We start from the raw sequence: 27817 nt of genomic DNA, 5'->3' as shown, positions 1-27817 counted from the left end.
TCTTTTACGTAGAGACTGTACAGTTTGTCCAATGTATATAGCAGAGGGGCATTGCTGGCACATGATGGCACAAATTATATTGGTAGATGTAGACAACCTGCCAACCTGAAGCAAATCCTAACCAGCAACTACACACCGCACCACAGTAACTCTAACTCACGGACCCATCCATGCAACAACCCTCGTTGCCAGCTCTGCCCACATATCTACACCAGCAACACCATTACAGGACCTAACCAGATCAGCCACACCACCAGGGGTTCATTCAGCTGCACATCTACCAATATAATTTATGCCATCATGTGTCTGCAAATTCAACGCCCTCAGCTCTGGCTTAAACAAAGACTGCGAATGGCTGGCTAAATACAGAAGCAGCTTCCCCTCCCTTGTTGTTCACACCTCCAGATCAACTGCTGGTAGTAAGCCTCACCCTTGCTGACTGAGCTAACCTTGTTATCCCCACCCTTGCTCTGGCTTATTTATACCTGGCCCTGCAGATTTCCAAGACCAGCATCTGATGAAGTAAGTCTGTGCTCACGAAAGCTCATGCTCAAAACTTTTCTGTTAGTCTATAAGCTGCCACAGGACCCTTCGTTGCTGTTACAGATCCAGACTAACACAGCTACCCCTCTGATACTCTCTAGAGAAAGCATTGCTACCAACTGGGGGGAGTTTTATGAATCACTGTTGATTTTAACTACCATGGCACAGGTATGACAGGAGAGGTGGTTTCACAGGTAAACAAGTACCTCATTAGAGACTGTCACCACTGCCTTGAAATGCAAAGCAGAAGCAAACAGGGGCCGTGTCTACACTAGCCCCAAACTTTGAAATGGCCATGCAAATGGCCGCAGCACTTCGAAATTGACGCGCCTCGCCGCCGCGCGGCTCATCCCGACGGGGTTCCTTTTCGAAAGGACCCCGCCTACTTCAAAGTCCCCTTATTAAATAAGGGGACTTCGAAGTAGGCGGGGTCCTTTCGAAAAGGAGCCCCGTTGGGACGAGCCGCGTCAATTTCGAAGTGCTGCGGCCGCCCACATGCTAATGAAGCGCTGAATATGTATTTCAGCACTTCATGAGTAAACTTCGAAATGGCCATTTGCATGGCCATTTCAAAGTTTGGGGATAGTGTAGACACAGCCAGGAAGTCACAGAACTTTAAGTAAGGCTATTATGTGCTTAGAGAATTGTTTGCTGTATATAGGAAAGACGTATCCTGCACATGCTGAGACATTCATGGGGTCTTTTAAAGGAGAAAGGGCTAGCTATTGATCATTAGTTACTAGCTCAGACAACAAGAAGTCCTGTGGCACCTTATCAACTAACAGATATTTTGGAGCATAAGGTTTCATGGGCAAAGACCTGCTTCATCAGATGCAGAAGACAGCTAAGACAGAATCATAGGTTACAGGAAAAAACTCTAAAACATAGGAAGCAGCCACACAACACAACTGATGACAAAACACTTCCACGGCAAAGTGATCCTGTATTTCAAACAATTACATTCAGTGCCATAGTTGGGACACATTTCCCTGCATTTTAGGCTTGCCAGTCTAAGACACGGTGGAAAGCAAGCAAGTGCAAAAGGTATGAAACAAAAGATAAGTGAAACATTTCCAAACTCTTTGGAGAGTGCTGAGCAGTACAATATTCAGAATGAAAAGAGTATTCTGAAGTGAGCTTACTGGACAATAACTGAAAATTAAAGAAATATTCTAGTGATATTAAGAGATAGAAGACGCCCTTTCCACCGGAGTGCCTAGTACTGGCTGAGACAGTTTTGTGATCCTATGACTTTGCAACTCAGCAGGTCAAGCAGAAGTAACAGACATGGTAGCAAGTTTAGTGCAGGCAAGTGCCACGCAAACATAGGGTGACCATCCACATCCACCCCATTTTCCCCAGGACCGTCCCTTATTTAAGCTGCCTCACAGGTGTCCTGACTTTTGTAAGAAAATGGGCTAATTGTCCCATATTTTGCGGGGTGCCTGTTCCCCTGCACCCAGTGTTGTGAGGCAGCAGCTCCTCCACTGGGCAGCTGCCCCATTCCTTGGCAATGTGGTCACCCTATGCAAACATCTCAGTGCAGCCCTGGCTTTCCACATCAGGAAATAGCTGTGTCTACTGATACTTTAGACAGGGCCTTCATTAGAACCCCAAACTGAAACCCACTGAAGTAACAAGAAGCCTCCCATCGACTTTTATAGTCTTAGATCAGTGATTCTTAACCCGAGGGGAGTGTGATGCCCTTTCTGGGGGTGCGAGACATGCCAGATTTTTTAGAAGGTAAATCACTGAAAACACAGATTAAGCACAGGCACATAAGCACTACTGCTTTGTTTTATCAAACCATGTATTTATTAACATTATACATTTTTAACTATTACTGTAATATACAAACAAAAAATTGGTTTGTATTCAGTTAGCCACTAACTGTTAGCGCTTCGGTTACCGTTTACTTCCACAGCAAAATTCCGCAACATCTCTGGGTAGTACTTGAGTATTTTGCATGCCTACTGCCCTACTAATTATGGCAGGTAATAACATAAAACTATTTTTCATATATTCAATATGCATTTAAAAGTGTATAGCCCCCCCCATCTCCATTTTTGATAAGGGGTGCGAGAACTTATTTTGAGAATCAAAGGGGTGCAGGCTGCAGTAAAGGTTAAGAACCACTGTCTTAGATAAAGCCCTTGATTAGACACTGTGCTCAACCACAATGTAGTTTAATGATGTGAAATAATGTTTACTACATGAGAAGGAAACGACTGAACGTGCTCCTTATTGCCTAAGCCAGCAACTCCTGATGTGTGTGTGCACAAATTCAATGCACCACACGAGCCACTCTGCTTTGTTTTGAGCATATCCTTAACGTCATATTCTGTTGAGAAAAAAAAAACCCTATAAACAAACTCCATTTTAAAAACAGATTTTCAATCTCCTGGAAAAGCTTTTTTAGAAAAAGAGCATCCAGAGCAGCATGAAAACCAATATATCTACAGACATAGTGAAATAAGAAACATTTTGAAACAACTCTCACTCACTCTAAGGCTGGGTCTATACTCGCCCCAACTTCATTAGGCTAATTTTCCCCCACGGCAACTTCGAAGCATCAAACTTCGAAGTGCCAGCATGCGTGTAGCTGTGGGCACTTTGAAGTGCCCAAAGTACTCTGAAGTCCCTTTACTCCTCAAAATTTTGACGTTGGGGGCAAGTGTAGACAAGCCCCAAGAGTGCAATATATAGAACCAGGTGAAACTCAGTGATTTTGTTTCCCAAATGCGTTTTCACCTTAAGTTCACATCACGTTGTTTGTCCAAAATTTTGAACATTTTCAAGTGCTGAAAACAAAACTCAGCCAAATGTACCAGGTTCTCAACAGAAAACATGTGAAGCCATCAAATTTCACATGGTTCACAAGCAAAGGTAAAAATCAGCTGGCTCTGAAGAAAAAGGTCATGCTCTGCAGAAAACCTAAACCTAAGTTGCATATTTCTAAGCCTGAAACCTGAAACCGACATTTGACCTGATTTCATTACAAAAGTTTTAATAAGACTGCTCAAATAAAGTACCCATTGCTATTTTTCATCTCACATTCTCTCAGCACAGAGTCACTAATAGACTCTACCCATACTTCCTTAGCTGAGCATATAAATACATTAATGATGAGTCCATCTTGTACAGCAGGGGGTGGAGAAACTCCAGCCCAGGGGCCACGCATAATTCTTCCAGATTAAATGCTGGTGGGTCACCAGATGGTTTGTCCACTTGAGCATCCACAGGCATGGAGACCCACAGCTTTCAGGGGCTATAATTCAATGTTCCCGGCCAATGGGATTTGTGAGAGTGGCAGCCCAGCTCATGCCACCTCTTGCAGCTCACTGCTGCTGTACAGGGTGGCCCTGAAACCTATGGAACAAGTATTCTTCAAGGGGTTAATGCAATCTTAAGTGAGGCATCACTGTTGATAGTACTATGGCAAACAACAAGCACAGTCACTAGTGAGACTTCCTGTGCTGTAACATTCTTATGTCTGTTTCATGACATAAGTATTTTTTTTACATCTTCTTTTGTTGGTGTAAATCTTTGGAATCAAGGTGGAGACACTACATTACTGTAATCCTTGTTTTTGTTTTTTCTTTTTTTTTCAAATGCCAAATTTGTCATCAGTTGTAGACAGGCATTATTCTCTAAAAGAACTAACTTCACAGTGAGAGTAAAGGTACAAAAGATTCTTTGAGGGACTGAATTACAACAATTATCAATGATTCATAATACTACAGGAACAAACTGAAGCCTTGATTTCTCTTCTCTGAATTAAGTTTCCCATCTTAACAGTAAAATAAACCACAGGGATGCAGAAACTACTATGAAAGGCCACATACATTAGTCTGAATTCTACAGACACAGGCAAATTACAGTTAAAAGCTTTTCAATGAAAAGTCCTACCGTCTTCGGAACAGCTTCCAAGGACGTTCCATGTAGGTGGCAGTTCTTCATGGGCTATGGCCAGCATCATACCATGATCGAGCAACTGCAAATCTTCCACCGTTAACCCAAATTCACTGAGTAGTGTTTGGTGACTAGTAGCCGTGATGCGGTCAAAGTGGCTGACCAGAAAATGAGATAACTTGCCAGGCAGAGTCTGTTTGTAAGTGACAGAACAGCAGCCTCGGATCACAGGTGAATAGCCCTTCATGTACATGAACACAGAGACTGAAACTGTTTCTTGGTATCCATGGCCTGAAATATAACATAGCTTAATCATTAACTCATTCGCTACTTTTGGAATACATATACGGCTCTTTCCTCATCTCTTTTCAATCCTAAGAAATACTTTGAAATGTATCTGAAGTTGCTTTATTTTACTTCCCTCCATTTAAATACTGATGTTAAAGGGAATCACTTTTGATCACAAATTTAAACCCAACTGTACCGTTAACAAACATCCTCCTAGTTATACTGATGTATTTGGTTTAAAAAAAAAAAAAATGCTCATGTGCCTCTAGTAACTGTTGCTTTTCGAGATGTGTAGCTCACATCCATTCCAACAGGCATGTGCACACACCGCATGCACGACTGTCGCACAATTTTCCCTCAGCAGTACCCATCAGGTCAGCTGTGGAGCCCCCTCGCATGGCGCCTTCATGGCACGGTATATAGGACTCTGTTGACTCGCCACTCTCTCATTTCCTTCTTGCTATAGTAGTCCTATAGAGGGGAAGTGGGTGGGATTTGGAATGCACATGAGTGATGCATCTCGAAGAAAAACATTTGCAGAGGCAAGTAAACATTTCTTCTCCTTTGGGTGATTGCTCATGTGCATGCCCGTAGGAGACTCACCAACAGTTGTGTATGAGAGAGAAGGGCAGGAAGGCATATTGGAGGTGGCTCGATGGAGAGGAGATGCATCTGCAGTGGACTCCGGCTATTATTTTTGGAAGGAGCAGTATAGGTGGAATTTCCTGTTGCTCCTCACTGTGAAGTAGTCCCTGTAGGAATGACCCCACCCGCGGAAGAGGGACAGGGCAATGTTCATTTTGAGTGACCACTCGTGGGTGTTGAAGAAGTGGTTGAGATGGCCTATGAGGCTGTTCTGTACCTGCATAGGTTTGCCGCCTGCAGGGGGATGTGATGGGATACGCAGAAGTTTCATAGGAGAAAGGCTGCTTGGCATGGGGGAGAAGAGTGCGCACCCCACCCTGTCTGTTTATATAAAACATCGCTGCAGTGTTGTCTGTCAATTCCAAGATGCACTGGCCCTGTGGCTGGGTCTCATCATCAGGCAGGTACGGCAAACTGCTCACAGCTCCCTGACATTGACATGCAGCAAGAGCTAACATTGGGACCCCAGCCGTTAAGTCCAGAGGGTGCCTATGTGTGCTCCCCATCCTAACTCAGATGCATCCATGATGAGGGAGAGCTCAGGCTGAGGCCTATGACAGGGCAACTCTGCCAGGACCACCTGTGGCTGTAACCACTAGGTCAGGGATTTGGGGAGAGTGGCCAGGAAGGTGACTGGCCTGTGTATGGAATCTCGGCTGGCCTATAGGATCCTTCCAGCCAGGCCTGCAAGAGGTGAAGGCATAGTCTGATGTCTCGCACTACATTGTGTAGGTGGCCATGTGCTCCAGGAACAGCATGCAGGTCCTTGCTGTGGTTGTTGGGAACAGCTGAAGGGATCGAGGTCCAACAGGGCCTGGAAGTGGCTCTCGGATAGGGAAGCTGTTGCCATCATGGAGTCCAGCAGGGCCCCAATAAATTGTCTTCTGTGTTGGACCCAGAATGGACTTGGGCTTGTTCACTAGGAGGCCTGAGTTAGTAAAAATGGCTCTTGCTATAGCGTCATGAACCAGAACCTGTTCTGGGGAATTGCCCTTGATGAGCCAGTCATCCAAAAATGGAAAAACCTGTACCTAGCACTTCTTGAAGAAGGCTGCCACAAATGCCGTGCATTTTGTGAACACATGGGAAGCTGTCAAGAGGCTGAAGCACAGTGAACCGATAAGAGTGGTCATCTACTGCAAACCTGAGAAAGCTCCTGTGAGCTGGGATAATGGATACAGGGACGTACATGTCCTTTAAGTTGACAGCAGTGTTCCAGTCCCCCCAGTATGGGGAGGGTGTGATGGCGGTTAAGGAGAACATCTCAAACTTGAACCTTTTGATAAAGGCATTGAGGTTCCCCAGGTGGCCTGAGCCCACCCTCGGCCTTGGGGATAAAGGAGAACTGGGAATAAAACCTGAACCTGACAGACCTTCTCTATATCCCCTAACGCAAAGAGCAACTGCACCTCCTGTAGAAGGAGTTGCTTGTAAGAAGGGTCCCTGAGGGATGGGGAAGGTGAGTTGGCAGGAGGGAATGGAAATACATCGAGTATCTTGCCCCTACTGTACTCAAAATCCAGTGATCTGGACCCCGGCACAATAGAAGTGAAACAATTGGTTGCTAAACAGGAACGGATCTAGTGTGGGGACTGATGCTCTGTCCCTTGGCACTCCTTCAACAGCTGAGCTTTGATGCCTGGAGTAATTTAGTGTACCGCTGGCCTTGGCTGAGGAGGAGTGAAGCTGGCACCTCGTGTTATTTCTGCCCCTGTTCCTAGCAGAGTCATGTCTGGCTGCCCAGAGTAAAACTGGGGAGGGGCTTGGGGCTTAAAGGGCTTCCTCTGGGGTGCAGCAGTGTTGCTCTCCAGGGATTTTTAGGGCTGCCCTAGAGTTTTTCAGGCTGTGCAGATGGGAGTCCGTAATCATCGCAAACAGTCCAGAGCAGTTGAAAGGCAGGTCCTGAACTGTGGGTTTGGACCTCTGGGAGAAGGCTCGAGACCTGCAACCATGAGACACACCTCATGGTGGGGAACTGGCCTCTTATCAGTTTTCTTTTTCTTATGCAGCATGCTCAAACCCACCAGATCCTGCAGGGAGCAGTGCCAGCGTTCCCTTTGGTGTCTTCCCTCAGCAGTGAGGGGTCCTGCACAGACGCCTGTGTGCTGCTCACTACCGGAACTGGTACAGGTTCCAACGGCAGGTGATGGGGAAGGACTACATCCATTAGCAGGCGCTTCAGGTGATGGTTATGTTCTCTGTTTTTCCTTGACTGGAAGCTCTTGCAAATAGGGCTTATCAGTTTGATGGCCTTCTCCTAGGCACTTGAGGCATGAAGAATATGGCTTGCACTTGGGCATAGCCTTCCTGCACCTCTTGCAGGATTTAAACCCTGAGAGTGTGGTACGTGCCAATCAGTGGAACTGCAAATGTGGTGGGGGGGACCCAAACTATCTAACTACTAACTTTATAAGCATCACTACATTAACTAATTTACAATAATTAACTAGCGATGGATACCACTAAGAGTACTTGCAAAGCAAGAGCAAAAGGAAGCTAAAACAACCGCCACTGGCAGTAAGAGGGAACTCAGAAGCAGCAATGTCCTATACACTGCACAACAAAGGTGCCACACCAGAGGGCTCCACAACCAACCCGACGGGCACCACTAAGGGAAACTTCTCCAACAACTGTGCACGTGGCAAACACACACCTATTGGAGTGCATATGAGCAATGACTTGATGAAGAACCAGCCTTTCCAATCCTAGGTACTTTAAGATGCTTAAAAACATGCCACATGACAGGAAGTGCTGAATGCCCCATTTCAAAAGCATGAGGCATGTTAAGGCATTTCAAAACCTACAGTCATTTAAATAAAAAAGAGATATGAAAAGTGACAGCCTTGGTTCTACCCTGCAGAGTCCTCAATCCTCATCAGCAGAACTAAGAGGGAGAGAAAAGTGGTTGATCATTGAAAGACTGCACCTGAGCATGGTCATTATGGCTATGGCTACACTTCAGAGCTATTTCAAAATAAGACATTTCAAAACAACTATTTTGAAATAACACAGCTACGCACAAGATGCATTTCAAAATAGCATTTCCACACACACATATTGATTTCAAAATAATTACACTGGGCGCCATTATGGCTTATTTTGAAACAGGGTTATTCCGTGTCTGAATAGCAACTGTTTCTAAAATAGCTATTTCAAAATAGGCATTAGTCCTCCCGCAATGAGGGTTACCAATTTTGAAATAACGTGTCCGCTATTTCAAATGTATTTCAAAATAGCACCTGTAGGCCGTGTCTACACTAGCCCCAAACTTTGAAATGCCACACAAATGGCCATTTCGAAGTTTACTAATGAAGTGCTGAAATGCATATTCAACGCTTCAATAGCATGCGGGTGGCCAAGGCGCTTCAAAATTGACACGGCTCGCCCCCACGCGGCTCGTCCCCACGGGGCTCCTTTTCGAAAGGACCCTGCCTACTTTGAAGTCCCCTTATTCCCATCTGCTCATGGGAATAAGGGAACTTTGAAGTAGGCGGGGTCCTTTCAAAAAGGAGCCCCATTGGGACAAGCCGCGTCAATTTCGAAGGGCCGCGGCCGCCCACATACTAATGAAGCGCTGAATATGCATTTCAGCGCTTCATTAGTAAACTTTGAAATGGCCATTTGCGTGGCCATTTCGAAGTTTGGGGCTAGTGTAGATGTAGCCGTATAGTGGAGACGCTCACAAAGTTATTTCAGAATAACAGCTGTTATCGCAAAATAATTCTGGAGTGTAGACATAGCCTCTGTGACCAATCCTGACATTCAGATTTTGGGGCATGCAGAGTTAGGTACCTCCAAGCCCATACCAAACAATCTGCTAGCTCCCAGTAAGTGTGTGTTTGGTGTGGTCAGGAGGGGACAGACGTGAGGGCAGTGAATGGGCTGGGGAGCAGATGTCACCAGCAGTGCTGCAGCAATTGGAATGTAACTAAAAGACGCGACAGCCACCTGACTGGAAAATCACTACCTTTAATGCAGAACCAGTCTAAATGGTGAGCCACCCCCAGCTGCAACTCTTCCCATACTTCCTTTCTGCTCCCCTAAGAAGATCAGCCCATTTGTGACTGTTTATTAGGAAGGAAGCAAGAAAAATTATGACAACAAAGAGAAGGATTCCTGAGGGACAAAGAGAGGGAACACCAGATTTTTTTAAAGTGGATTTTATACTCACTGGCGTCCCCAGAAGCATTCCTCAAAAGTATGTTTCTAGTTATGAACCACAGTTTTGACAACATTTATTTGAAGCAATTTTAGGTTTTTAGCTTATGCCTGCGATTTTCATAGGAGCCCAGCTGTGTGAAGAGCCCACTCCCCTAGAGACACAACTCCCTAAGTGCCCAGGGCTAGTTTCAAAGACAGGCATTTATGTGAGCTGGCACACTGGCATCTCAAAAATATCACTATAGGATTTGCATTTTGTTCTTATACATTTTACAAGTGAATGCTGAAACCTACTGATGCTATTTTAAAGGGGAGATCTGAAAACAATATAAGTATACATCTAATTTCTGCACAGTACTACTATGATTATTCCTACAAATCAGGTAAACGCACAAAAAATGAATAAGCAAACAAGCAACAGTGATAGCAGTGCCCTTTAAACATAAAATGATACAAAGTACTTGTATTTGGCAACTTTGCTAAGTAAAGTTTTGTTGCAATATGAAGTCTATTCCACTTCCAATATTTGTTTTACTCTCGCATTGTCTTCTGTGGGAAGAGGAAACAGAATGAGCATAGACTATGGCCTTATGTTTTTATTTCTTGTCTACAGACCATTTACACACACATTCATTTCTCTATAAAACTGAGTTTTATACCCTGGCATAAACATGGCATTACATGACTTCCACTTTATTCCATGATAACCTGTTCCCATTTAGTGAATTAGAGAAGCTATCATGCGACAGCAGAGATTTTTTTCTTTTTAATCAACTGCCTGTTTTCAGTATCTAAATCTCCTTGAGTTATTGTGGAAGTATATGGGAAAAGTAACAAGCAGAACCAACTGCACTGGGAAATTGGATTTATATCTGCCATTTTCTAACAGAAAAAGAAAATTCACAAAGCTTATTAAAAAAATTAATTTCTTTAAGACAGCAGCCAGAGGTAGTCTCAGTAAGTGGGGTGTTAGGTTAGTCTAAATTCACACACTCCATTGTGAAGCAGCAGTATCGTACATCAGTATCCCTCTTCACTTCCATGTGTATCATCATTTTAGGCAATGCTCCAGACACAAGCATTGATGGCTACTTAGTAAAAGACTTCAAATCAGAAGAGAGAATTAAGAAGTGACTCTCCTTGGTCCTGCTCTCAGGCATGTTGCCACTAATTGCAAGGCAATTGCAGCCCAGGTACTACACTCATAAGTGTCCCAGTAATTCCAGAAAGCAAATCAATATGGGCTGTGGGTGAACAGCCGGCTTAGGAAAACAGCCGGCTTAGGAAAACAGCCCTCCTTTCATCCAAGGCCCTGCCCCTTCCAGGCCTGCCAGAGCCTAGCCCCCATTGTACCCACTGGCCCCACCCTAAACTAGCACACATACCCCCATCACCAGTGCATCAGGGAGGACAGATGGTGCGGCCCCAGCTTTCCTAGCCCAAAGCACTGGTATAATGGCAAAACCAGCAGCAAATTTTTGCACTATAATTTCTCTAGAGCTAGAACACTGGGGATAAGAAAATTTGCCAGCTGCTATTTTTGCCATTACACTGGGCAGCTCAGCCCCAGACCCCAGGCACTGGTGCACTGGGCTGCCAGGCATCTCAGCCTCAGCCCTGGAGCACCAGGAGGCCAGAAGCCACGGAACAGGCAGTCACCTGCAAAGTCAGAAGCAGGTGGAGTGCGGCTGGGCCACACCTGGCTGCTTTACGTATGAGCATTTCTCACCCCAGCAAGAATAGTAGGTTTACTTGCTCTCTAACAAGTATGTTTCCCATTCTTGTGTCTTCCTCACCCACAATCCAAAGCAAGAACACTCAAAGGCCAAGGACATAAAAAAACAAGCACTGAAAATGCCAAGGCAGATCTAGCGCTTAACCTGAACCCTGTCTCCTTGGCTCCATTTCTCATATTACATACATATCTTGTAGAACTGGAAGGGACCTTGAGAGATCATCGAGTCCAGTCCCCTGCCCTCATGGCAGGACCGATCACCATCCCTGACAGTTTTTTTTTTAATCTATTTGCCTCAGATCACTAAATGGCCCCCTCAAGGACTGGACTCACAGCCCTGGGTTTAGCAGGCCAATGTTCCAACCATTTAGCCACAATCATCATCATTAACCATGGGCTCAGCACCCATTGGTGTCTGATGCCTCTTTCACTATTTCCTTCCAATTTAGGCACAATATCTTCATATAATTTGTCAAACAATACACAGTGCAGGCTGGAATTATCCACAAAACCCCCTATCAGCCAAGACACCAAACAGCACACATATAAGCCAGACCTGGACAAATCAGTAAAATCCTCAGAACAATCCAAGATTTAAGAACTGGGAGATCTTAACCACTACATCATGGGATGGCCCACAGAGAGAGAGAGAGAGACAGAGGGATTCTGCAGTTTTTCCCAGTCCAGGGTGCCCAGGTGCAAAAGGCCTGGATAAAACTTGGCTTATTTTGTAGACGTGACAGAGCCTTAATCATCAAGAAGACCATCTGGAGACCACATGCACAGGACTGCTTCCCCCTCTGCAAGTAACAGACAGTGCTACTAAAGGCATAAAAAGACAGAAGCAAGACTAACCCCTTCAAACTCACCCTCAAAGTCCACCATGTTCCCATTAGGAAAAATAAGAAAACACAAGTATATCAAAATATCATTTCACATCAAAAAGGGAAAGTGGGGGTGGGAGAGAAATTAACTTTGATACAACAAAAATGCTCACCTGGAATTATGGACTGAAGAACACTATCATTAATTCGCTCAGCAAATGTTATATGTCTCTGAGTCGATCCACTGTACACAAAGTAAAACTCAGCATCTTCTGGGAGGTAAATATCTTTGTCAAATGTTGCATGTACAGTCACCTGTCCCTGAAAAAGGAATATAATTTTGTGTACAGGCAGCAATGCTCTTACAGTCAATATGCTTACTAATCTACTTTTCAGGTGTTAAAAATTTACAGGTTATTTTTCAACCCTGCAACATACAGTAGTTCAAATAATCTGCAATTATCCATCATTGTTCAGAAGGCAATACTATATCAAACTGTAATTAATAGGCTTTTCAAAACAATTTAAACTAATTCCTATAAGTCAATTCATAATAATAGAAGAATATCAAACTTTTAACAAAGCATAAATAGATGTGTCAAAATACATAGGGGAATCAACCAGTATACTTTAATATTTATGAGCAGGTTCTGTTAACAATATTAAATTTCTTCATTCTTAAATATATTTATGCTAATTTATTTCTGCATATTCTTCAAATGAAATAACCTTATTGTAAATGCTTGGCTAACAAAACAAAAGGACGAATATATCTCTTTACTACAATGGTGCAAGATCTCAGAAATACTAGGTCTCACAGATAACTGACATTTTTATTTTATTTTTAAATAATCAATAGAAAGTAACCAGCCAAGAAAAATCCACCATACAATAACTTCAAAAAAAGCACAGGAAAGGGATCTGAAAGCAGCAAACAATAACAAAATGTCTGAAATGTCTGAGGGAGGAAATTTAGACGAAGTTGCATTTCCTAAGAGAGAACAGCTTGCTTTGAGTGGATTGCTGCCTGCCATGGCTACTTTTCATAATCCTCTGACAGATTTATCCTAACACGCCGTTAAATACATATTTGATAGAAAACAAAATGCATTAAAACGTCACAATCTTTCCTACGTGAAAAGGATATATAATGTATCTCTACTCAAACCTGGTTCCTGAGTGAAACATGGCAGAACTTTCGAAAGCGTTTGATTATGACCATTTACACCAACACACAATAAAAAATATTAACATTTACATTGTGTCCTTGACACATACTTCCTCTGGTGTTTTATAGTCATCATCAAGGCACGGTATTTGCAAAGTCCTTGTAACCATCAGGCCCCCTATGCCTGCCACACTTCTTGGTTTTCATGTAGTTTATTTCTGTGTCAGTGAAAACAGACTCCAGGCAGCAGCTTTTGAGGACACACTCCCACAGTACCACACCTCTGACCAAGTCTTCTCTGTGGACACCGTCACCAACTCCTCATTCAGACTCACTTGAATGCTGTGTAGTAACAGAGAGCAAGCCGTGCTAGTCTATATGCTATCAAAACAAAAAAGCAGTCAAGTAGCACTTTAAAGACTAACAAAATAATTTATTAGGTGAGCTTTCGTGGGACAGACCCTGGTATGGCTATGGTCTGAAGAAGTGGGTCTGTCCCACAAAAGCTCACCACCTAATGAATTAATTAGTTTGTCTTTAAAGTGCTACTTGACTGCTTTTTTTGTTTTGAATCCTGAGGTGTTTTCCCTTCTCTCTGGCAATGATTCATGACCATTGTGAGTGCACAAGTGTCTTAAATAAATCCCGACAGGCTCGCTGACAAGGGGAGCAAAGGGGGCAGTTGCCCCCAGGCCTCGTGTTTTAAAGGTCGAAGCTCTCTGGCCACTGCCGCTGCCAAAGTGGCCCCTTTGAAATGCTGCAGCAGCGCTGCTGCGACTGTGAGGTAAGTGTGGAGGGGGAGCATACTGGTTTGGGTGGCATCGAGGGCTGACTGCACTTGGCCCCACCCCTTCTGCTCTTGACCCCGCCCCTTCTGGGGCCCAGAGGTGGGCCCTTCTCCCACCTTGTCCCAGGTCCAGCAGCAGCTGTTGGCACCACTGAATCCAGGTGTATAGAATATAAATAAAACTAAAGATAAAATGAAGCAAATAATATCAGACTACACAACATCTTGTTCAGTTGCTAAATGTGAGCAAAATAGAAAGTCTGTCACTCTAAGGCCTGCTCTGCACTACAGTGTTAGGTTAACCTAAGCCATCTTGCACCGACCTAGCTGTGTGTGTGTCTTAACTTACATTCAAACTTTTGAAATGCCTGCCCTGATGGTCCAGCCAGGGGAGCACACCTAGCAGCTCTCCTTTGCTGTGTACAACTGCCCAGGCTGAGCTGGCCTTGCCATGGCATACTTCATATGTGCTCCAGCCTGGAGCAGACAGGAGAGATTGTTTCTCTCTGGCCTGAGTCCTCAGGCACAGCTTCAGGTCAGCTGTAGAAACATGGGCATCCTGAGCAGATCGCCTGGGGGAGGCAGGAAAAAGAATATAACAGGGATCAGCAGCAGGGCCAAGTGGAAGCCAAGGAAATGCAGCAGGCACACAGGAAATCCAGGGAGGTCAACAGTCAGGGTGGTACTGAGCTGCAGACCTGCTGGTGTTACAAACCACTTCATGCCATGCATGGGGGGAGACTCCACAACCAGCCTGCCCACCACCATGGATACTTCTGAGACCCTCAGCATGAACAGTAAGAACCTGGAGCTCATCTTCTGTGCCAGGAAAACTAATGGAACAAATAGACAGAGTTCATCTGCAAACATAAGACAATAGGTAACACCCAGCATGGATCTGCAAAGAACAAATCATATCAAATCAGTCCGATAGCTTTCTTTAGTGAGATATCAAGTCTTGTGGATAAGGAGAAAGGAGTAGATATGGTATACCCAAACTTTAGTGAAGTACTTGATATGGTCCCACATGACCTTCTTATCAGTAAACTAGGGAAATGGAACCTTGATGGGGCTACTATAAGATGGGTGCATAACCGGCTGGATAGCTGTTTTCGGAGAGGTTATTAATGGTTCACAGTCATGCTGGAAGGTCATAACAACTGGGATTCCACAGGGGGTCAGTTTTTGGAATACTTCTGTTCAATATCTTCATCAACATTTTAGATAATGACAGAGTATGCTTATAAAGTTTGCAGATGACATCAAGCTGGGAGGGATTCCAAGTGCTTTGGAGGATAAGGTCATAACTCAAAATTATCTGAACAAATGGGAAAAATGGTTTGAGGTAAATAGAATGAAGTTTAATAAGGACAAATGTAGGCCTGACACATGCCTACCTTTTCAGTTTTGTGCCTTGATTACAGTAAATATCTCTTATCCAATCACACCTTCCCTGTCCTCTTCCCATACAGGGCTGACACATAGTAATAGTTATATGGACTGTTCACTGCTTTGATTTATGCAGTGATATAGATTTTGTTTCATAAGTTTCGTTTTGTAGCAGCTGCTAGGTATTAAAATATATTTTGTATTAGGTATTATAAGTTAGTAAGAAATTGTTTATAGCATAAATTGTTTTTCAATTTTGTAAGTCTGTAAGAAATCCTGCCTGTTCCTTCATAAGAGAAATTGTTTTCTCTGAAGTGAACTGTACTTTGTGCAAGTGTGGGTTGTGTGAAGATGAGAGAGAGAAGATGCCAGCACCAGATGGTCAGAAGGGTTAAAGAGAAGGAGTGAACTCAGACATTAGTCAATTTCAGGATGGCCAAAGGGGGACAGAACTGATGACCTTAAAGCAAAGACAAACCCTTTTGAACAAGACCTCTGAAGGAGGTAAATTAGCTGCAGTCACTCTCAGGGTATTCATCAAAGTACTGATGAAGCAGGGCAGTGAAGGCAACCTAGAGATAAACACCAACAATGACTGACTCCAATGACTCTGCAAAACCCATAGACTAAAATTGGGACTTAACTATAAAAGTGGAGTGTGTAGACTTGGAGGTTTGGATTCGTCCTGTAAAGACTACTTCAGAGCATCGGATCATATTTGACAGAGCTCAGCTCCTTTCTCGTCCCCAGCCTAATTGGCCATTAGGCTGGCATGAGCACTGGTAAGTTTGGTAACTCAAACACCATCTGTAGGGCATGGGTGGGTATGTAAATACTTATGCTGATTTCTATGCTGCATTTGCAATAAATGTATTGCTTTTTCCCCCTGAAAAAAGATCCCACATGCTTCTTATAACACCCACCTGAATTTACTCAAAATACTGTTGCTGATGTCATTTGAATCTCCCACTCCTTCAACCGTTATCATCTACTCATCATCTTGAATCCCCTCCACTCCTTTTTATCTCTTATTGCTCCATATACAAGCACTGTTAACGTAAACCCTCCATAACTATATCCCTCCTGCATTTCAGTTCATTTCCTTCTGTTCACCATCTCATCCATGCTCCTCCCAACCTTCGCCTTACTGTTGCCTTGGTCACATCTACACTTGCCATTGCACCTTGTGTCACAATTCTCTTCTGCATGGCACAGTTACCAACTTCTTATCTACCAGACAATTCTTCTTCCACTGATCTCATCAAGGACTGAATATGCACTGTTGTCCTATGTTAGACTGTATGCTCTCCAAATCAGGGGTCTCAGTGTAGTCTATGGGCAGGTCTACACTAGACCTGAAAGTCAATCCTACATATATGCAATTTCAGCTACAATAATTGCATTGCTGGAATTGACTTATCTGGTCGTCCTCATTGATGGAGGGCAACAGGAGAAACTCTCCTGTGAACACTCCTTACTCCTTGCGATAATGAGGCGTACAGGGCCAACTGTTGAGTCCTAGTAATTTGATTTTGCACGTTCTCACTAGGAATGCAACATCGTACCCTGCAAGATTGACCCTGATCAGGTCAATCTCTCAGTAAGTGTAGATATACCCTATTTTTTATCAGGTTTGTTTACTGTGATGTGGGCGTGCTTAATATTTCCATGTTAGCTCTGATAATTTTGTTAAGGTTCAAGCTAAATTGGTTACACCTTCTGATTGTTTTAGCCCTTACTGATGGACCCAGAAAACATGTGCAAGAAAGGTGACAAGTGCTGCTCTGCAAAATGTATTTTATTTTATTTGGGTAATTAGGAATGTCTTCATTTAGTGCAAACTACTTGTGACACAAAGCAGTTCCTATGTGATACAATGTCACTTAGCTAATGGTTATGCTTCTGTTACTTTTGAGCATTTGATCAGGTTTCTAAGCTTGTAAGTGGAATTTGTGTGCATGGCTCAGACCTCTGAAAAACAGGTACAAAAAGTTTGATCAAGAGTTTGGCCAATTCAATTCTCATGTCTTCTGAATCTGACTTTTTTTTTTAATATCAGCAATACTTTGATGTGAAAACATAATGCACAATATAAATGTTAAATAATATTACATATATTGTTTTTGTATATTATACATGATCTAAGGATGCTTTTTGGAGCAGGACAAACATATTAAAAATATTGAGTGAAGCCTCACTCCACCGAAGTCAATGGTAGTTTTGCCATTGAGTTCAGCGGAGACTGGATGTCTCCCAAGCCTAGGTGTTCAGCCACCGGCTAATTTTTCTTATTACATACAATGTGCTCACAAACTTTATGTGGCAAGTCTTCATCCAGCTGGCTGGAAGTCATTGTTTCCCCTCTAAGGGCTCCTCCCACAACTGGTAGCGTAGAGGAAGAAGGGATGAAGTCTACCTGTGCAGAGCAGGGAGGAACAGGAAACACCTGAGCCAAGTTGGGGATGGACACTGCCTATCCAGCTTACCAGACAGAGTAGTATTTCTATCTCATACAGTCCCAAAGAAACCTCTTTCATTTAGATTGGGCAGGTGGCACCTGCCCTCTGACCCTTAAAATCTAAAAAAGAACCAGATCCCTTTATCATCCATGGACACATGGACACATCATGTTGTTGCCCTTCCCCATCCCCCACCCCCATGCTCCCAAGAGCTAGGCCAAGTCAAGGTGTGTTAAGGTGTGTTTTTTCACCTACCCCCACAAGAGCTTGGGTCCCAGTTGGGGGCGGGGCGGTGGTAAGATCATCGTGCCACAACTTTATCAGTAAAACTTGTGAGCTATTCACTGCAGGTACTTAGCATGGAAGGGACACGGTTATCAGAGAGAACATGGGATGTGGTTATCAGAGAAAACAACTGGAACAGGATTCAAAGGAAAGTATCCCACAAGATTGCTGGGGAGCCTATATTGGGGTTCAGCAAAGAGACAATCCTGCTCCTGCAGTCTATTCCCACCCCTTTCAGGGCGCAGAAGAAATGAGGTACGGGGCTCTTACATCTGCTACAGTGGGGAGCCGAACTTCCTCCTTTTCTAGCTTCCTTTAACTCTCATCTGAGGTTGCAGCAACGGCACAGCTGGGACCTGATTGGGGAGTATGTGGAAATGCTTGAGGGAATGATGCTGACCCACACCATACAATTTATTGCCAGGTACTCACATTTATTTTAAGTGAATAAAGTAGCAGCCTAATTAAACACATCCATTGACTACCATCTTTCTTCTGTCACTGCTAGATTATAGTTATGCTAATGAGAGTTGAAGTACTAGCCTGTTAGTGTCATTTCCTCACTTAACCCGTCACCGAGGCAAACATGTGGCACTACTATAGAAGTGAAAATTACACAATAAATTCACACCCTGATTATTTCCTCTCCAACTGTTTACAGGTAATGTTCTAAGTACTGTACTGCTGGTCCTTCTTGTCTGTTAGAATCATAAAGGAAACCGTTTGAGAACTGTTGCCACCACAATACTTACATGCTGTCTTTAGTAACCCCTTGTCGAGCCTTACAAAGGCACTTCACTCATGATTGCTGCACCTAGTCCATTACACCTACTTGAGCCACAGCATATCTAGTCTCAACCCATGAACTGTGAGGCGGAAGTGAGTAAAGCCAGCGTTCTGAACATTTAAAGGATACAATTCAGTTCTAAATAACCTTCACAGATCACTACTCAAAGGGAAAAGGACAGAAAAAAGTTTTACAGCACACACAGTACATGAAACTGACGCTTCAAATAATTAACTTATTTTAAAATATAACCTGTAAAGCACGCTGTTATTACTTATGGGAGCTAACATGCATTTGGAGGTCAGAGACCTAAAGAAAAGAAAAAAGTTAATCTTTACTTATTAATTAAAATTGTAATTAAAATAGAGCATAAAAACCTTTTCCTGATATTTTCCCTCTAAAGATGTGCACTACATTGAAAATGATGTAACTCTACAACTATTATACTCTCTGTTGAATCAATACTCCTTTGACGCTGAACCAATTTTTTAATACTTTCAAAACTTAATTTTCCACTTCCTTGTAGCCTCGTAGAAAGGAAGGCTGAGAGGAAGGATCCCATGCTGTGAATCTTATACTTATGGGCAGCTGTTCATCCTCAAAACCAACGATATTCCAAGGTCCATTTCAGATACTAGGGCTGAGCAGTTTTCCTTACTGATATTTATTTATTCCACTCAAAAGGTAAATGTTTATGATACAGAAGTGATCTAAAGCTACTGATGTTCTTTTTAGGTACCAAAACCTAAACTCACAAAAGCCACACAGAACTCTTCCCTATTGAAAAACTGGCCAAGTGGCCTGAATACAAAACAGCTTTGATACTGTGGACAGCACAGAACTTCTCTTGGCCAGATTCCTAGGAACCTGCATGATGCTTAGTAAATTGATCACATCTCCTTTTGACACTACTTTCAGATCATTTCTGTATTGACAATTCAAATTCTCTCTTTTCTTTTGCGCTGCCAAGCATGCCTACATTGTTTCCTGGATAACCCAGAAGAACGTGGTGCCAGTAGATTTTAATTGGTCCTTTATTCATACATAAAAATATGTTTAACCAACATATCTAACATGTCCACTCCTACCCCAGCTCCCATCAAATAAGCTCAGTCCCCTGCCCTCCTGTCACTCACTCTTAGGCTAATGCCTAGGAAAAGGGTCATAATCATGCCTTAAAACTCACAATTTAGAGCTGGCAGACCTATAGGGGAAGCCCACTCCTGACCTGCTCACCCTGGGCATATGGAATTTCATACAACAACCAGAAACATGGAAGTCAGGGGAGCTTTAAGAAGGCAGTTTTAGACTGGGCTCCTGCAAATAAGCCCAAGAGCAGACACACTCTATACAAGGTGTATCTTCTAAATAGTCTTCAAGCTAATCTCCATACACAGCACATTGCTGCAATAATTCAATATGGAAGCCACAGAGGCAACGAGTACTGTGGCCAGAGCTGCCCTGAGGAGAGGAGTGGAGCCCAGCGTAACTCCCCCTCACACCCCACCTGTGCCCCAGGAACCACCCCCATGCCGGAGGCTCCAGTTCTTCCCTGCTGCATCCCACCTTGGCCTCTTCCTTTACCAGCCTGGCCACTGACTACCTGGGGCAGTGGGTGGACAGCAGCACCAGCCGCTTGGGTTTGCCCTCCCTCAGCCTCCCACCCCACACACTCACAATGCAGTGCTCCACCGCACCCTCATGGTCCACTGAGCCTTGCTTCTCCACCAGCAGCTGGGAGGCCTCCACTCCCAGCCCCACCACAGAGAAGCAGAGCTCAGCAGGACAGAAGGGTGCGGCAGCACAGAGCAGGCTGCCATTGGCACCGCATGGGATGGAGGGATAGGATGCAAGGGGAGGCGATCTGCTGCTGCTGCTGCTGCTCTTACCACATGCCTTCACTGCCCGCACCCTACCCAAAATAATCCTCCTCCCTCCTATCTGTAAGATGGCTGTGGTAGCTGCTGCAGGGCCTGGGGTGGCTAACCCCACCTCATCCTATGGATGGGACAGCTCTGACTGGAGCACTGTCTGGATCTAAGGAAAGCTTTGTAGATATATAAACAGATGCAGGTGAGAAAAACTGTGTTGACTACCAGTGCTACCTGAAATTCAAGCAGACTCTTAGCTAACAAACTATTTGGATACGCAATAGATGGAGGCAAACTTCTCCAGTAGCACAGGCATGAACCAACAAGGCCACTTCCTCCAGATTTTCACTAAGCCTTTTAGCATTAGAGCTCCAATATTTCTAGATTAAGCCACAGACCGTCTGCTCTAATCCAAAAATTGTTTAATAGAAGAAGCCATGATATTTAGAGAAGATGGGTGAAATCCTGACCACCTTTAATTGAATGGGAAATTTGCCCTGGACTTATGGGCTTCCAGGATTTCACCCTATAATTTTAACAAAGAGAATGACCAAATATTCGGTCATTTCACTATTTAAATTCAATGAAAATATTGCTGTAAACGATTAAAAGTTTCTCCACTCGAGAAGCCAAACATTTCCAAACATAGGTACACACTGAATAGAGTTCTGATCTCAGTTCACTCATAATACCAAAGTCAAGCAGGAGCAATTCCATTGACTTCCCTTCCTTGGAAATGAGAATGGACCCTGGCTCCAGACATACACATCGCAGAAAATAGAGAGGCAAATAGATTTTCACACAGAACCAAACAAAGAGCTTCAGAATTTGTGCAAGACAGTACGTAACTGCCCGAAGAGTTTTAGGATACCAAAGGGAACGGACAATGTGTGGGCAGGGCTAAAATACTGAGCATTTATAAAGATATGTGCCAAATTCTAAACATGCTAAATCTGTGACTAAACAATTGTGACACTGATTTCCTGAATTCGGGACTTAAAAAACAGAGCACACCTCGTATTAGTGAAAATGCTGCCCTGGCACTGGAGCCAAAGAAGAGATTAGAAGGGTTTACGAGTCTAACAGGATTTACAGAGCCAGACATTCTCTTTCTTTTAATCTAACAGAAAAACAGGTTTTTCACACATGTAAACTTATTTAGCCTCCGAGCGGAACTGGGTGGTGATTTACAGCAGGGTTGGGCAAACAGGCTTTTGCCCACAGTGGATTAAGGCAGGTCCACTGGAACACCAAGTTCTGAGACTCTAGTTTGGTGGAGACCTCTGAATTTTCAAAACCAGGGAACTTCAAAGTTCTGCTACCAGCAATGTGAGAGCAGCAGTTCATCCCTTAGGATGATGAGTGAGTTGTTCATTGGTCAGCTCACTGACCAGAGAGCTCACTGCAAAGACTCAGCAGTGTCTGCAACCAGCTGGGCCTTCTCTACTCACTTGAGAGGCTTTAGACTTGCCACTACCCAGGACCAAGGGAGGGATGGAGAACAAGCAACACCTGCTACGGCTGGGGAAGAGCAAGGAATTTCAGCCTTAATCCGGAACTGAAACAAAAGCCTTTTTATCTTCAGTCTGATATGGTTATATCGTCACCATCTTTCCTTTTTCCTTTCTCTTTACTTCACCTTACTTCTTCGGTTGAAAAAAAGATGCAGTGGAAAAGTGATAGCCACTTTGTTGTACCCTAAGTAGGCTTGCTACCTGTTCAGGTTTTCCCAGAAGTATCCCTGCTTTTTTGAGACAGATGTCCCAAGAAATCTGCAGGGATGCTCAGCATATACTGCCAATTGTCTAGTTTTATGGGATCACCCTGAGGGTCTCATTTTTGTTTTTGTTTTTAATTTGGACTGCAGGTGTAGCAGCAACCCTTCAGCATGCATGGCTGGTTGACTCATCCAAAGAGTTACTAGTGCTAATGTTGGTCCTGATTAAAAAAAAGTGCCTTGCCCTTATTTACCATAACCCCAAGCAATAAATTTGGAAGAAGAGTCACCACAAACAGAGCATACTCAGGAATAGTTGCATGTGCAGACAAACCCTTGCTCTGGAAATTAAACATTTGGTTCCTGCTCATATTTGCCAGGACATTTGCCTAGCTGCCTTGACAAACCTAGCATTCACTGTTTAAGAAAACAATTACATTTCTATTGGTATGCCCAAAGCATGAGTCCCAAAACTATTTTTACTCCACTACAAGAAAACAGGAATTGTTCTTTCGGATATAGCTTGAGACATTATTTGTAAACTATGAAGGTTTTAAGAGAAGTACCCTCTCAACATCACATGTGCCTCTAATTGTGAGAAGAGGCCCTGTAAAACTTGCTGTGGTAGGTTGCAAGGCAGATACAACTATATTCATTGGAAGTAGAAATAGAACATATTAATTGTTCCAGAAATAGAGATCTCAACAACCTGAGGAGAAACCTGCAAGCTGTTAATTGAAGTGGGATTTTAACCCTTCCTGTAAGATACAACCCACCACTAGAATTCACCATAGTCACACGCATACTAACCACCACATTACATGACTGATTTGTAAGCAGCCTCACTGAAATGGAATATTTATTTTAAGTATTTAAAGCCAGCTGCTAAAGCATCTCCGCAATATCAGGATGCTAAAACAAACCTGGTTTACCGACTTCATTAAGCTTACTTCATTATTTAACGGGGGGACACCTTATTTTATTATTAATATTTATTTATTTATTTATGAGTGTTACAACAGGATACACAGGCCCTTACCAAAATCAGGACCCCACTGTGCTAGGTGCTGTGCACCTATGCGTACAATTCAAAGCCAGCAATCACCATTAGGATAGTCCAGCCTCACTTGCTGCCTGATACAGTCAACAGAATTTCTCCAAGTAATTCCTTCATACCCACAATGGCTATGGTTACACTAGCGAGTTTTGCCGACAAAACTGATGGAACGTCCACACACAAAATGTGTTCTGTTGACAATCTGTCGACAAAACTCAGCACTTCTGCCAGCATTGTTCTGCCTCTCAGCCATGAGACATAATGCTGTTTTTGACAGAATTTGTCAACCAAAAAGCTGCGTGGATGCTCTGAGGGGCCTTCTCTCAACAGACAGGGCATACGGAACAACAGGCAGCCCTGTCTGCTGTGCTTCTGGGTGCCTTTTTGTCAAGGGAGCGGCCGGGCAATCCAGCTGCTCTTTTGGCAGAGCCGAACACTCTTCCAATTGCCTTGTGTGCATGCCCGCACTCTGCCGACAGAAGTTTTGTTGAGAAATCTCTTCTGATAGTGCTTCTGTTGACAGAGTGCTGTAGTGTAACCGTAGCCAGTACGAGACGGTCACTGCTGAAGTCTCTGATTTTTTCAAGCTGGGCATTACAAAAGTTGGGGCTTCACCAGCATTTTAATGAATTGTTTAGGTAATTCTAAATATTTTAAAGCAAATCACTTAAAATATTATCTACCTCAGTGATTTTTTTGTCTGAGGGGAATGGGTTAAAATGTCAAAATATTTTCTGTGACCCATCACAAAAGCCCTTTGCAATGAAACTTAGCTATTACCATCAACAATATTGAACAAAACCTGAGCCATCAGAAGGAGACAACCTGGACAAGGAGTGGCAGTAAGCAACAAAGGCTGGTTAACGCAAAAGCATATTGTCTGCTCAATAATGAATAATCAAAACAAGGACAAATATAGAAACGTGGCATATATATCTTCAGGATCATGTGTCATGTTTACCACAGCTGCCTTTGCTGCTAGAGTCTAGTAAACAATTGCTGGTGATTTGTTCCAAAAGTGGGGGACTACCTCTTTGAATGAAATGTAATTGGATACAAGGCTAAGCAGGTATTAAAACAACAGCTACACATGAGCAGGAGCATTAAATTAAACACAGCTCAGCCAGCCAGAAAGTAAAAAACAAAAGTGCAACACTTTGTCAAGTCATTGACTTCTGAGCAGATGATGACTAGTAATAGCTTATATAAGAAGTTTTTTTCTCTCATTTCTGTTGCTTTAAAGAGGAAATAAGTACGTACAGCTAACAGGAGTGGCAATTAATCACAGTTAATGAATGTGATTAACACCAAATAAATTAATTAGATTTAAAATAGTGATTAATCACAGTTTTGATTACACTGCTATAACAGAATAAGAATCTGAATTAATTATAAATATTTTTGGATTTGTTTCTACATTTTCAGACACATTGATTTCAATTAACCACAGAATAGAGCCTGTATAGTGCTGTATATTATTTTCATGTGAGCACTATATATTTTGTATTCCGTGGTGTAAATGAAATCATTATATTTGAAAATTTAGAAAAAATCTAGAAAGATTTATTATAAATTCAAACTGGTATTCTGTTATAAACAGTGTGATCAAACCGAACATTAATCATCATTATTTTTAAATCTCATGATTTGTGATTTTTTTGATCAGTTGACAGTCCTAATAAGTAAGTTTCTTCACATCCAAATTATATGTACAAACAACATTTTCTCTATACACAATACCCTGGAAACAGATGATGCACTCTGATATACTCGTGTCAAAAAGAGTGTTATAAATTGTACAAGTTTACTCATCTGCAATTATAAAAATTCAAATAATATACACAAAACGGCATCTCAGTGCCAGATCCCCAGTTGATCTAACATGGCAAAGCTCAGCTGAAGTCAACAGATTTACACTGATGTAACAATAAAACTCTTGGAGTTTATTATGTGAATGTATGCGCAAGACACTAAAAGCATGCTCCAGATTTGCAGGAAAAAAATGCCCAAAGCAAGAGTTTTGTTTACAACCACAGGGGTGGATCTGAAAATAACACAAGCTGTACACAGCAAGCACTGGACTGAACAAATGCTTTTGCACAATTAAGAAGCTTTGCATGAAATTTACATGGAGAATTTCCACAGAAACCATTTTCTGTACACACACAAAACAAGTGAAAAATTCCCCTTTTGCACAAGATGAGGCTGAGATGAAAGACTGATGATAAGTGACAGCTGAGGCTGCTTAGAAAGGAGGAGAAGGATCCTTATAATCCTCAGAGCATAACGTATAGGGTCTATCTGCCTTAATATCAGTATTATCTTGAATTTGCTGCTGAAGTCCCATAAAATGCCCCTAGATATGGAATCACACTAACTTCACCAGTTTGGTTTTGATTTATTTCACTTTAAAAGAAAAATTAATCCTGCAGTAGCTGTTGCCAACTCTCTATCTTGTCAGTTGTTTAAGACCATGTCCAGAGGCCTTTGGAATAAATATTTATTTGCCTAAATGAAGTATGCATTTTAGGTGCACTGAGATGACAGATATGCACTCCTTAAGCACAACATGACTCTTTATGCAAATAGTGAACATAAAAAGTTATATGGCTTTTATGTTTAATAAGCAAGATCAGATTGGCAATGGCAGCACATCTAGTTCTTATAAAGGAAACCATAAACCTTATTTATTCTCAAGATTTATTCATTCACGGATCCTAGCAATATGTGGAGAGAACTAATGTATCCCTACAGAAGGTGCATCAGATCAAGCTGTACTTCCTACTTCCTGAGCCCACCACCCAGCCTTGAGATGCTGACATAGGCTAACATCTACTCACAGAAGTAAAGGGTGGCCATTGTTGCAGGAAGCAGAAATGTGGGCTTGGGGATGCAGCAGCATCCCACGGTTTTACTCCCAGATTCCCCATGCCTAGGGGCCTGCCCTTCTGCTGACCCACCACCAGCTTTGCCTGCCTCAGGTCCTGGCCTCCAGGCAGTCCCTACGGGGACCACTGACTCCACTGGCTTTCTTGCCACCTACCAGTCTCATGGGCTCTGCCAGCTCTCAGGAGCCCATCACTTGCTGGCCATGCCCTCACAACCCACTGGCCCCAGGTCCAGGCCACCAGCCATGGAGGCTATGCTGCTGCCTGGGACTCAGCAGTTGCCTCAGCTGTGACTGCAGCCTAGAGGTAGCGGAGGGGCAAGGGTTGCCATCTCTCCCAGACGGGATGCCATTGCTATGAATGGCATCCAGTTGGTCCAGTCCAGCAGAGCTAGCAACTGCCGGAGGGGCACATAACAGGTGCAAGGGAGGGGGCATAAGGGACTCAGCCCCCACATCCTAAAAATCGTGCCAGAGCCTTTGAGGGTAGCCTACGCACCTAAGAGCTGCAGGAGTTAGCCCAGTGGTTCTCAAACATTTTCCCTGCATCATCCCGTTTTCACAACTATTGCTTCCTGTCACTCCACACAGCATAGATTGTGCCATCTAAAAATGGCACCCTTCACTCAGCACAACCTCGCCTGTACCTGAAGCCAGGCCACACAGAGAGTGCCACCTGGTACAGCAAAACAGCTTCTTTCATGTGGCATGACCTATGTTCTAGCTGAGGTCACACTGTACAGAGGATGCCATTTTGTAAAATGGCCTCCTCCACACACTTTGGATTGCCATGACGCCAGCTGCTAATGAAGTGACCCCATTTGGGGTCATGACCCATACCTAGGAAACTGGTGTCACCTCTTGTGTTGAAGATGTAATGACGGAGGAATTAAAATTACAGGAAATTTGGGAAATCTAAAAAGACTATTTATGGCACAACAAAATGCAACTTCTCCGAAATGGAAGAGCTCCTAGACCAGCAAATATGGTTTTATAATTTTGGTCTTGTATTCACTACAAAGCTAAGTTGGGACAGATAACTCAAATGTTCCCAACTCACATCCTATCCACACACAAAAGCTTTTTGCTCATATGTCAGGATACTTTTAATTCGCATTAGCTGCCCTAGCGGGATGCTGAACACAAAATGTAAGCTACTAACACTTCTATTCTGCAACAGAGCACACGCTCAACGCATGTGCCCCTAGTCCTCCAAACCCTTCCCACACTCTTCCATGTACACAGCAGGGACAGACTTTCTCCTACAACTCACTGGGAAACAAGCCATAGAGCCACTTGACT

The 27817-nt window shown here is 43.3% G+C and overlaps 1 protein-coding gene across 2 annotated transcripts in view; it reads right to left on the bottom strand.

Moving 5' to 3' along the window:
• ARHGEF28 (Rho guanine nucleotide exchange factor 28) overlaps window positions 1–27817 on the bottom strand; it is a 179528-nt gene that overhangs the window by 133377 nt on the left and 18334 nt on the right. For both annotated transcript variants that reach the window (XR_012645767.1, XM_074995427.1), the window contains exons 3-4: window positions 12282–12429; window positions 4453–4746 (exon numbers count right to left, since the gene is read on the bottom strand). Coding sequence is in view for 1 of the 2 variants with exons in the window: in XM_074995427.1 (XP_074851528.1) it covers window positions 4453–4746; window positions 12282–12429 (442 nt within the window). In the remaining variant the exon portion in view is untranslated. The remainder of the gene's footprint in view (window positions 1–4452; window positions 4747–12281; window positions 12430–27817) is intronic.

Source organism: Carettochelys insculpta, chromosome 5 (assembly GCF_033958435.1).
Source record: "Carettochelys insculpta isolate YL-2023 chromosome 5, ASM3395843v1, whole genome shotgun sequence".
Lineage (NCBI taxonomy): Eukaryota > Metazoa > Chordata > Testudines > Carettochelyidae > Carettochelys > Carettochelys insculpta.
The sequence above is the reverse complement of the archived record's forward strand: the minus strand, read 5'-3'. Positions and strand labels throughout refer to the sequence as shown.